General features: G+C 39.4%; 1 protein-coding gene across 1 annotated transcript; it reads right to left on the bottom strand.

Annotated features, from left to right (window-relative positions):
- Nucleotides 1-564: 564 nt before the first annotated feature.
- Nucleotides 565-4,716, bottom strand: LOC149812218 (UDP-glucuronate:xylan alpha-glucuronosyltransferase 2-like). Its single transcript, XM_089993006.1, has 4 exons — nt 4,549-4,716; nt 4,362-4,436; nt 2,342-2,965; nt 565-1,506 (listed from the first exon to the last, which is right to left on the bottom strand). Exons 1-4 carry the CDS (start codon nt 4,714-4,716, stop codon nt 565-567), a joined length of 1,809 nt encoding a protein of 602 aa, XP_089849132.1.
- Nucleotides 4,717-12,109: the final 7,393 nt, after the last annotated feature.

Here is a 12,109-nt window from a genome sequence, read left to right as displayed (position 1 = left end):
AAGATGGGTCGGTTTAAATCGAAAAGTAGCGACAAAATTTTGCCGTCTCTAATTAGCGACAGATTAGCAAGAGAATATTTCTCTCGCTAATTAGCGATAGGTTCACAATATAAATATTTCTTCGCTAATTCAGTCGCTAATTAACATTTTTATTGTAGTGTTTGGCAACAAAAAAATTTTGTCGCTAATCCGTCGCTCATTAGCGACGAAATTAGCGAGGGAAAACTTTTCGTCATTAAGTTCGCAAATATTTCGAATGTTAGCGACAAATAGTTTTCTCTCTCTATTCCGTCGTAAATTTGCGTCAAAAAATATCCGTCACAAATGTCCGTCGCTAATTAGCATTTTTCTTGTAGTGTAGGTCCAAATTTAATAACTAATGACTAATAAGAAAAAGGATGGAGAACATCATAATTTATGATAAAATAAACATTGTTACCTTCATGCAGATGCTAAGTAAAAAAAAAAAAATCTCTAATCCCCCATATAAAATTCCCGGATCATCCTAAGGAAAAAAAAATGATAGAAGAAGAAAGTAGCCAAGAGGATCAGCGACAACTTATATCACAAAGATTGTCTAGGGTCAGTGATATTAATCCTCCAATGCTCATTAGGTAATCCAGCCTTCCTAGCTTGTCTCCTGTCCCATGCCAACTCAATCTTCCTCCTATGTGTGAACAGGCACAACCTCTGCAAATCAGAGGCCATTTCATCATGCACCTTCCACCAACGCCGGTGTGCCACGTCGCTTGCGAACCGGATCTGGTCATCGATGTTCCAGTTGCAGTCATAGTCCCTATAGCACATCCATGGCTTGATCCCAAGGTAGTGTAATCCATGCAGCTTAGGTGGGTCAGACCCATATAGTTGGTTCTTGACTTCCACTTCCATGCTGCTGTTGGTCAGCTTGAGCTTCAAGAAATTGACTCTCCTAGGCAACCTGTGCCACCATGGAAATATCTCATTGAGGAAGCCTTGGTCCCCACCATTGTAGGACACTATGCTGTACTTCTCACTCATCAAGATCTTGAACATACACTTGGACGGCTCGATGACCATCAAGCCGGAGTTGAAGATCACCCCATCATTAGCTGTTGCAGAGAGCTGGGGGAAGTCAAAGAGGATGTCCAAGTTCCCCAGGACAATTATGTCCGAGTCGATGAAGACGACTCGGTCGTAGTAGGTGAGCTGCCAGATCCTGAGCTTGCTGTAGTTGTACTCATTGTAGGTGTTCTTCTGTGCATACGGGTTTCTGATTCGCTTTATGTCTCGGATCTTCCACCCGGCAGACTGGAGCATGAGACGGGTCGGAGGGGTGATGGACTTGTCCACCAAGATGACTAGGTCCAGGGTTGTGTTGGTTCGGAGGAGGGTCTGGGCCAGGGTGATCGCACCACACACGTATCGCTCCGATGAGTGGAGGACCGTCACATACGCCTCCCGTCTCTTGCGTAGGGGCGGCCGGTGTAGTCGGATTGGGCCTTGCTTGGTCCGGTTGATGCCTCTCTTCCACACATCCGAGACCTCATTTGTCCCTGTCATGCCCATAAAACACCAAATGCACTTTGGTTTAGCTTGGGCAACATGCAATTGTGCAGTAGACTCGGAACTCCGGAATTGAGGTGTGAATCCAAATCGGTCAAGAGCACTCAAATATAGGCTGGATCATGCTTGATCCATATCCTAATTTAAAATAGATGCAATAAATTTGAATTGGGGTTAGCATCCATGTGAGATCCAATATAGAAGTGGATCCATATAGATGCTAGTACCACTGTGATCCAGTGAAAGGAAGTCCAAAAACAAGCATTTCACATGTAACAAACGAGAGAGAGAGAGAGAGAGAGAGAGAGAGAGAGAGAGAGAGAGAGAGAGAGTTGCTTTCTCATAGACCACAACGACCTAATAGCCATACGTTGTAGGCCTGAATAGGCTATTTTTTAATAAAAATAAAAAAACCTAAAAAATACTTTTAAAATATTAATTTGAAATTAACCCATTTGCATCCCTAGATCTAATGATCTCATATCTCATTGTTTGAGTCTTCAGACTAATAACATGGTGGCCTTCTAAGTGTGACCCACACTTCAACTGTTGTGAGATCCATGCAGTGATACCAATCATGAGTAACGTGGGTGGATCAGATGCAATCACATTGCCAACTTTGAGCGTGCCGTATCCATGTGACTGTTTCCACCGTACATCTCACTTGATAACTGTAACTTTCATTCCTTGAACTGTGAGAGTGAAGCCTACAGATGTCTCCATCAAGTGAGATGTGCGGTGGGGATCGAGTATAACTGAAGAATAGGTTATATACGATATAACCTGACTCTCATACTACAGGATTGGTACCTTCTTTCCACAGGGGTAGTGCCAAAATGCAAGACCCAACCGGCAAAGTAACCTTCTCTTCTAGTCTCACCAGGTCTGAGTCATATACCCATACATCCCCTTCATGCCTCACCATCTCCTCACACTTGAATATCTCCACCATTGGCATGCATGCACCCAAGAAGAAGAATCTCATCTTCTGCAAATCTTCCCTCCCATTCCTCACCCCCAAGTTGGCAGAAATGAGATGAACCTGCAGCCTGAAAACATCCTTCCTCCACCCTTCCTCTGGGAACTTACATGGCAATCTGGCCACCACCATGTCGAACTCTCTGCGGTAGCTCTCGAAGTCCGGCATTGGTATCTCCGGACACGAAGGCACGTCGTTCTCTTCCTCCTCGTCGATCCACTCGGGGAATAGGTGCACCCACTGGAATTGCTCGGACGCCTTCTCGAACCGAATTACGCTTGTGTCACCTGCGTTCTCCCATTCCCGGATTTCAGTGTCTTCCAGATTTATTAGTGCAATCTTCATTCCTGATCTTACATCCACCAGACCTTCTTGGTTCCCTTTGGTGTATGCTTCTATCCCTTCAGGCTTAGAGTCATTTATCTGACTCTTGTTTTCCATCTGTATATCCAAATTAATAGCTAGGCAGTTGAAAACGAGATAATGGTGTAGAAGCAATAAATCTCAGGACAGACACACACTACAAAATACAAAACCTACTAAATGAAACATGAAATTGATTTTTTATGAATTTCTGATGTTTTTTCAGAATTCTGACATTACAGATGTGATCTATATGCTTGTTTTTATAGGAATCACTTCTTGAAACATTTGATTCGATGCACGAATATGTTTTTATAAAGTTTCAAAAATCAATCGCTTAAAATTTTCATAAAATTTTGATGCTCCAAATACCATTTTTTCATCCAAAATGCATGACTCAATTGTTGATTTCTAGTAAATCAATCATGCTGAACACATCTATGGGTCAGAATTTAAAAAAACACCACCCAAAATCCACTATCATATTTCATTTAGTAGGTTTCCATTTCTCTTATATATATATATATAGCAAGAGAGAGAGAGAGGATTTCGAAAAAAGCATAGTTACATATATTTTTTTATTTAATCTGAACATGTAGATGTGTTTATCATAGTTTATTCAGGAAAAAACATGTATTAGCTAGATTAGATATTTTTCATGCCTACAAGTGTTTCAATTTTAGGTCAAAAGTTAAGAGCTCATACTGCAATAAAACTTGGTGATAAAATATTCAAGTTTTCCCATTAAATTGTTTCAAACTAATGCATTTTGTTAATAAATTATAAAATATGACAAACATATCTACAATTCAGATTACACAAAAGACATCTGCAACTATAATTTTCTGTGTGGCTCACAAGGGTTTCCATGAAGATAGGTTCTAATGAGCACATCTCTCTCTCTCTCTCTCTCTATATATATATATATATATATATATATATATATATATACTGCTGATCACTTTTCTAGCTAACTGCCAGCTAACTGGGCTTTCAAAGGGTTTCTCAATGTTTCTTTAAATCTGACCGTATACAAATGTGTTTTACATGCTTTATTTTATAGGAATCGACTCTTGGATCATCCGATTCCGATACATATGTAGGTTTTTATAAGGTTTAAAAATTTGGCGATTTGAGATTTTTTTTTAAATATTTAAGGCTTAAAAAATAAAAAATTGTATAAAAAAAACTCGATTCAAGTGTAGTTTTCTAGTAAATCGACCATGACAAACACATCTGTATGGTCAGATTTGAGTGCAACATGAAAAAAACGCTTCGAAAGCCCAGTGGCTCGACGGTTAGCTAGAAAACTATTTACGAGATACCACTCTCTCTCTCTTCTCTATCTCTCTATATAATGTCGGTTAACTAATATAAGATTTTATTAACTAAAACTAAATTGTTGATGGAAAAAGAAGAAGAAAAACAATGGATCTGGTTCTTCAATCATATAGAAAAAAGGACGATTAGTTACCACAACTTCAATCTGAAAATCCAAATGGGCACTCAAAGATATGGGATCAGAACCTGTGTATGATGTTACGAAAATCTAAAGGTTGGGAAAACCAATTAAACAACAAAAAAAGCGAATTCTTGTACTTTGTGAAGGCAAACTATATGCAACTTTTCTCTTCAAGCATAACTTGGAGCACTCACCTTACCTTCGTCTTTTGGCAATTCTCCGATGAACATCTGATCAATATCTGGCCATTTTGAGGATACAACGAAGATGGTTTCAGCAACACTACCCCGGCGTAGACAATGAGAAAGAGTGCCACCAAAACCAGGTTTACCCTCACAGCTACTGTTTTGTAAGCCAGCATCTTCATCATTTTAGTGATCAACAGACCCCTAGGGTGTTTGGTGCAGTGAGGTCGTCAGACAAGCGGTCGAGGTTTTGATTCCTGCGAGCTTCACTTCTTTGTATAAGCCGACATCCAGCATAGGCCCTGAGGGTGAGGGTCCTAATCTCAGAGTTTCTGGCCTTTGGACCAATGATCATAGGTATGGCAGGCTGAGCCAGCACGGCCAGATCTTCAAGACCAGACGCTGCTGATAAATAAAAAACAACAATGTGAATTGAAAGCAATCATCCCAACTTCAACCTCTATACATGTAACATCTCACATTTTATATTGGACTAGGGGTTGGTAAGGGTAGCCAGTAAAAAAAATAAATAAAAAAAAGAATAGCAGGCATCAATAATTTATTTTGGTTTAACAAAAAAATTATTGCTCATTAAATCCCTTACCAACTCGGTTGGTATATTCTTTAAAACTAGGAAATCATTTGGTATATTGTCATTACCATAAAACTAGGAAATCATTCTTTTGAAGGAATTAATAAAATGTGAGAATAAAGCAAATACGAGATGAAACACGAAGGGTGGGACGATTGGTGATTGCACTCTATACCAAATAAGTTGCTGATCAGGAGAACCAAGTTAGCATGTCTTAGTCTTTTGAGATTTTGCGTGCAATACACTAAAACAGAGGAGGCCGGATCAGTTGCAATCACATTGCACAGATGCAATGTGCTGCTGCACTTGATCCACCCTCCATTTGCAGTTGGTCCCCACTGTGAAAGCCTGTGGACAATAACAGATGGAGGGTAATCACGTGCTGTGGCACATTTCATTTGTGCAATGTGGTTTCACCTGATCCCAATTCCTAAAAGAGAGAGAGAATATACTAAAAAATAATAAAAGGGAAGAGGTTGGTGGCCTTTCCTTGGTAGGGATGGCAGTGGGGCGGGGGACAAGGTCTCCACCACCGCCCCGCCTCAAGATTAGAATCTCCATCCCCGCCTCCATCCCTACATGGGGATGGATTTTAACCTCCACCCCGCCTTCATCCCCGTTTCATGTCCTCCATCCCCAGTTCAAACGGGGATGAGGCAGGGTGGGGCAGGGCTATTGCGGGGAAAAGTGGTGGGGACGGGGATGAGGCGGGGATCGTGGCGGGGACGGGGCAGGGCGGGGAAAAGTGTAAGTCCATCCCCGCCTCCAACCCCGAACGGGGATGGATTTTAACCTTCGTCCCCGCCTCCATCCCCGTTTCATACCCTTCATCCCCGGTCCAAGCGAGGCGGGGCGGGGCCCCGCTAGCTTTCCCCCGGTCCACTGCCATCCCTATTCCTTGGTAAGATCACCTCTATTAGGACTTGAGATCAGGTGCAATGTGAATGTGATTGCACACTTTTAGGGGTGTCAAGGACAGTACCAATCCCTATAAGGTCAGGGTTTGGTGATAAATAAGAAAGCCCCATTAGAATCCAGGTCGGACTTGAAGGGTCCGATTAATATATGGAGTCAGGTATGATTTGTGAAATTTCATACCAGACCTGACCCCGGCCCGAGTTTTGATTAAGATATGCAATTTTTTAATATAAAAATGATAAAAAAATTATTTTACAGGGTATGGTCCGGGTCTGGTTCAAGTATTCTTTATAGGATCCGGGTATGGTTTCTCTTATGGTGGATCTCATTATACCAGAGTCCGAACCTGGTACATCTCAACTGGGTTCCACATGGGTCTGAACCAAACCTGACCCGTTGACACCCAAACACACTAAGTATGCTGCTGCACCTGCTCACCCACCATCTGCTGTTGGGCCCCACTGTGACAACCTTTGTACAATAGTAGATGGAGGGTGATATGGTGCAGGGACACATTTCATTTGTAAATGTGATTTCACTTGATCCCAATTTCAAAGAGAGAGAGAGAGAATATACTAACAAATAATGGAAGGGAAGAAGTTGGTGGCCTTTCCTTGGTAAAGATCACCCGTATTAGGACTTGAGATCAGGTGCAGCACACTTTTAGGAGTGTCAATGGGTCGGATTTGACCCGGACCTGACCCATAGAAAACCCTATAGGGTCAGGGGTTGCTGATAAATAAGAAGGCTAGATTAAAATCTGGGTTGGACATGAAGGGTCCGATTAATATATGAAGCCGGGTATGGTTTGTGAAATTTCATACCAGACCAGGGCCGCAACCGAGTTTCGATTAAAATCGGCAAATTTTTAATGTAAAAATGATAAAAAAATATTATTTTACTGTGTATGGTCCAGTCTGGTTCATGTAATCCTTATAGGATCCGGGTATGGTTTCTCTTATGGTGGGTCTGATTAGACCCAAGTCTGAACCCAATACCACATCTCAAGTTTGGTTTGGGTCTGATTTCACATGGGTCTGAACCAAACCCGACCCGTTGACACCCCTAGCTGCTCACCCACCATATGCTGTTGGGCCCCACAGCTGACAGGCTGTATCCCAAAGATGGGTGGTAATCAGGTGCAGCAGCACACTTAAAAGTGTAATCACATTGCACCTGATCCTTCATTATTAATGGGATGGAGCTCTTGTTTATAATTTTGGCCTATTTTACTTCAGCTCTACGTCCTTTTCGTTATATTCTTTGAGGTTAGATGTTATTTTTCCAAGAAGGAAGCAGATTTAATTAGCCAAAGCTAAGCTCAGAGAAGGAGCCTTGTCAAACAGTGGCACTATTCTTTTGACTTCTTGTTCTTATATTATGATCATCTAGCAAGCATCTTCCTGTCCTTGCTATTAGTTTTTGAGCTGTTGCATGTTCACAAAGAAAATGGAACAGTAACTAGATGAGAGGATGGTTGTTGGTGAGATTAATGTATTCAGAAGGAGAAAGGAGGATGGTATTGCTGTTAAAGATTGAATATGGCACCTACCAACATCTTTTAGGTTGGGAGCAGTTCTAGTGTTCGAGGCGGTACACTTATAAAGTGTTCGGCAAATGGGAAGATGGAACTATGGCAATCACTCATTTTGCTTCCAACATATTTGGCATATCAGGGGCCTCTACGGATCATCTATTTTGAAATCAGAGTGTTGTGAGGGTTAGGTTATATAAGAAAATTGGTTCCTCCTACCGTTCATACAGTGTGGACAGTTCTCAATTTCAATGTTCCAAGTTTTTTATGCAAACCTGATCGCACAGATTGTGTTGAGCATGATTCATTTGCCAAGAATCAGGTTTTGGATAGAAAAAATATGAGCTTATGAACTTTGAAATTTATAAAAATTTTAGGCATTTGATTTTTGAAGCCTTATAAAAACCTAGGTCGAAGAGTTGGAAATCAAGTCTCATGTCTACAATGTGGTTTGTCCAATTGTTCAGTGCTGATCCGAATCTAAAATATCAGACATACAAGAAAATGCTTAGCTGAATTTTCAGGGCTTATCCAAATGCAGGTTTGATGAGATTTCTAAGATCATCTTGGAAATTTTTTAAACCACGTCACATTTTTAGTCGATGCAAAATCCTAGCTAAGTTGGCAAATGATGTACCATGTAAGACCGATGGAGGAAAATTCTGCCAATATGCACCCATACTCATAACATTGATTGGGCTATCGATGGAGGATGCCTCTATTATGGAGTCCCCTTTTCAAGAAGATGAAATAAAGAAGGTGGTGTGGTTCTTTCCTTTGGGAAAGGCTGCAGGGTTGGATGGGTTTCCCACTCATTTTTTAAAATGGTTTTTGGAGAGTTTGCAAGAGTGACTTGTGTGCTGGTTTAGGAGTTTCATGCAAATGCCAAACTGCTTCGAGACCTTGCCCGGTCGGATTGGCTTCTAATCTCAAAGGATGGGCAAGCTTTGAATATTTTTAGATTCCAGCCCATATAGCTACTTGAGAGCTCCTATAAAATTATTGCTAAGCTTCTAGCTAATCAAGTTAAATATATTCTACACAATCCCATTTCTCAATTTCAAGGTGCCTTCTTGCTGAGAATGCAAATCCAGGATTGTGTGCTTCTTGCGAGTGAAGTGAACTCTCTATACATGCAAAACTCACCTTATTTCATACTCAAGCTCGACATTTCCAAAGCATTTGACTACATTAGGTGGAATTTTCTTTAATAATGCCTCAGTGTACTTGTCTTTTGGTGAAAAATTTACTAAGGGGACGTTTGTCTAGATAACATGGGATTCCAAATCTCATCCAAATGTGATTTTTAATCGAAATGACCCAACAACCAAACAAAAAAAGTTGTTACCCATGAGAAACCAAATCAAATATGAATCGATTTCTCTCAACCCATGAGATTTGAAATCTCACGGGGTCACGTATGATTTCAAATTGTATGAATCAAAACCATGTTTAGTTACCATTGCAAAAAGAAATAGGAATGTTGGGCAAGCTCCAACGTTTTTTGGAAAGGCTTGGGGTGTTGGATCCTGATATGGATCTAGTGTGGTTAAATGGGTCTCACATGGAATACAATGAGCCACTTAGTGGGCCATTGAGATATGCACCACTAGAATAATGGTAGGACCCATTACACATTGGATTTTTAGCATGCTTGAGAATCCAATGTAACAGTTAGGCTGGATAATGGCTACCCATGAGAGGTTAAATTTTCCAGCCACTACCTCTGCAATGTAACTAAAGAGGTTCAAGAATCCCTCCTGATAGTTTCTACAGTGGTATCAGAGCCAAGTTATCAGTGAGTAAATGAGGAGTTAGCTGCGAGCCGAGGCATGGACTCAAGTTTATTACGCATCTGAAGGGTAAGGGTTTCAACCACCATCGATGAAAACAAAAAAAAAGAAAAGCAAACTCTGTCGAACGACCTATCAGCTGGGTCTGGCCGTCGATCGACACATGATCTGCATCGACCCATGGTCAGAGCTTGAGGGTGTGCGGGTTGGAGATTCTCTGACACTCGGGCGATCGAGCTTCCAACCTTGATAGGGGAGCAATTATCGTTAATGAACACCAGAACCCAGTGGCCCTCGATGCGCTCCCAATTTTTTCTACCCCTCGCATCCCAGATGCCTAAACCCATGACTCCATAAGATCTAAGTCGTCTGCCTCACCGGTATCGTCATCACCGTAAAGCATCCTCACATTGTGATGGTTGGTTGGTTCACAAACGATCACCGAAAGTCTAAATTGTTTTTTTTTATTCCCCCTTATCATTTTCTTGAAAATGAGAGGAAGTCAGAGCACAACCGAAGTTGTGAGCGAGAGCAGCGATCAACTCCCTTCAGTAACCGATGAACATGTCTCTTTGTCATAGTTGCATCAACCAGACCAACGCAATAGAGGGTCCAACAGAATAAGGAAACCAAAGCAATCATCAAAGATCTTCTTGTCGGTCGTTGAAACCCCTGTTTGTGACCCACTGGAGAAAGATTAGAGAGCCAAGGCTCTTTGCACCTCCTCCTCCAACAACGATCGACCAAAGAAAGATGGGTTTGCTAATGTTCTTTTATTAAATATGTAAATTTTGATCATGCATGAATAGTCGTATGGTTGTTTCAGTTAATTTCAGTGCTAAACCATAAAATCTCTATTGAAATTCTTGCTTTATAATTCTGTCTTACAAGCTTAGCATATTTCACTCTACTGAGACATGTGTGTCTGACCCTATATGATTTAATGATTTTCAGGTAAAGAGTAGGTATTTACGTGCAAAGGCGAAAGGTTGCGACGGGGACTAAGCCTACTTTTCCTCTGCTTCATGGATTTTGAACTCTAATTTTATTTTAATTCAATTCACGGACAAATGTGATTAATTTTGGATATTGTGGAGCTTTAATTTTATTTCATGCATGGTTAATTAGTTGTTAAATTTTAAATTCCACAATTATATGTTTGCAAGCGTTCATATGAAGTAGCATACCAAGTTTTATACCCAATGTGTTTTTCCGCCGTTAACTGCTAAAAGATTTAAATGTATTTAAAAAAAAATCCACCATTTTTCGGGTTATAAAAATTGGGGTGTTACATTAAGGGTTTTTATTAATTAATCATAACTGAATAATTTATAATGTTTGTAGAGATTAAGGTTTTATTTTTTTTAAATGACATAAATGTTTAGTTATGGTTTAAGGGTTTTCTTGTGTTTTTTTTTTATAATTATTATTAGGCATGGATATATGAATATTGCAAGATGTGATTTCGATTAAAATACTGATATTTTTTATTACAAAGCATAAATGCATAATTTATATTGTTTATAGTGATTAATTTTGATTTTTGTTTAGAATGATATAAAAGTTTAGTTTATAGTTTTAAGGTTTTTGTGTTTTTTTTCTAATTATCATTCAATATGAATTCATGAATATTATGTGATTTGATTTTGCTTAGGATACTCAATTTTTTTTGTCTAGCATAAATGAACCATTTATGATGTTTGTAGAAAATAGGGTTTTAATTTGGTTTTTTGAAATGTTTTGTTAGTAATTTTTCATAAAAAAACATATTGTTAGTAATTATTATTATTTTTCATTGTATTTTTGCTCACCCTAGGTTAGAATCATGGCTGGACTTCTACTAGAAAGGCCTAATTTGTCAGAAGCCCTGCCAAGTTGCAGTCACTATGCCTGACGGCATGAAAGCTAGTATCTTGCCCTTTGCTCCTCATGGAGTTGTTTTGACTTATGCATAGGAGACACCTAGGGTAAGGTTTTGAACATGAGATGCAGGGATAAAAGTTGTAGGTCTATATAGACATGAATGAAGAAATAATACTCACAAAACTGACCCATGTAGTTGGGATATGTCTCGATAATGATATTAATGCAGGGATGCCTTTGTCTCTTGCACTTGTTCTTTAACCATGTGGGTGCCTCTTGTGGGGTCTTTGATGCAAATCAGATCCACCATTCACAAAGAAAAACTACATTACATACTTCTACTTTTATGCAAAAGAATCAAAAGAAAAAAATATATAAAAAAATTGCATAAATTCAACTAAAATAATAAAATCAATCATCTTATCTAACAAGTAGACTTCCTAATATGATAAGTTTCTAAAGGATGAAAATGATCATAATCTAATAAAATCTAGATATTAGATCCCATATATAATAGAATAATTGTTACAAATGTTAAATAAAAAAGGTTAAAATGATCCAAAAGATAATAAAAATCTAAAATATAAATTAGATCAAAATGAATTCTTATGGGCTCATGTCTTCTTCTTTGTCCTACGTCAATCTTATAAAGATGGCCTATGCTAATATGCTGTTACCTGTCATGTCAAGACTAAGACTATGGACGTGGAGAAAAGCTGTCACGTATGTGATGAGATGATCCATGCAAACAGGGGAAGGTTGAACAAGTCAACAATGATTCATTTTGTACAAACCAAAAAGTTTAAAAACTATAAAACATTTTAGATTGCTAAGTATCCTTTTTCTCCTTCCCTTTAACGATGAACTCAAACTCA

This window comes from Nuphar pumila, chromosome 17 (genome assembly GCF_984573655.1).
Source record: "Nuphar pumila chromosome 17, dmNupPumi1.hap1.1, whole genome shotgun sequence".
NCBI classification, from domain to species: Eukaryota; Viridiplantae; Streptophyta; class Magnoliopsida; order Nymphaeales; family Nymphaeaceae; genus Nuphar; species Nuphar pumila.
The sequence above is the reverse complement of the archived record's forward strand: the minus strand, read 5'-3'. Positions and strand labels throughout refer to the sequence as shown.

What these genes read in the sequence shown, in the direction of transcription:
- LOC149812218 (XM_089993006.1), bottom strand. Translation starts at nt 4,716, where the DNA reads ATGAAGATGCTGGCTTACAAAACAGTAGCTGTGAGGGTAAACCTGGTT. An exon ending in AGAATTGCCAAAAGACGAAG is followed by an intron (nt 4,437 to 4,548) that starts GTAAGGTGAGTG and finishes CCCAACCTTTAG; the next exon opens with ATTTTCGTAACATCATACAC. An exon ending in AAGAAGGTACCAATCCTGTA is followed by an intron (nt 1,507 to 2,341) that starts GTATGAGAGTCA and finishes GATGTGTGGAAG; the next exon opens with AGAGGCATCAACCGGACCAA.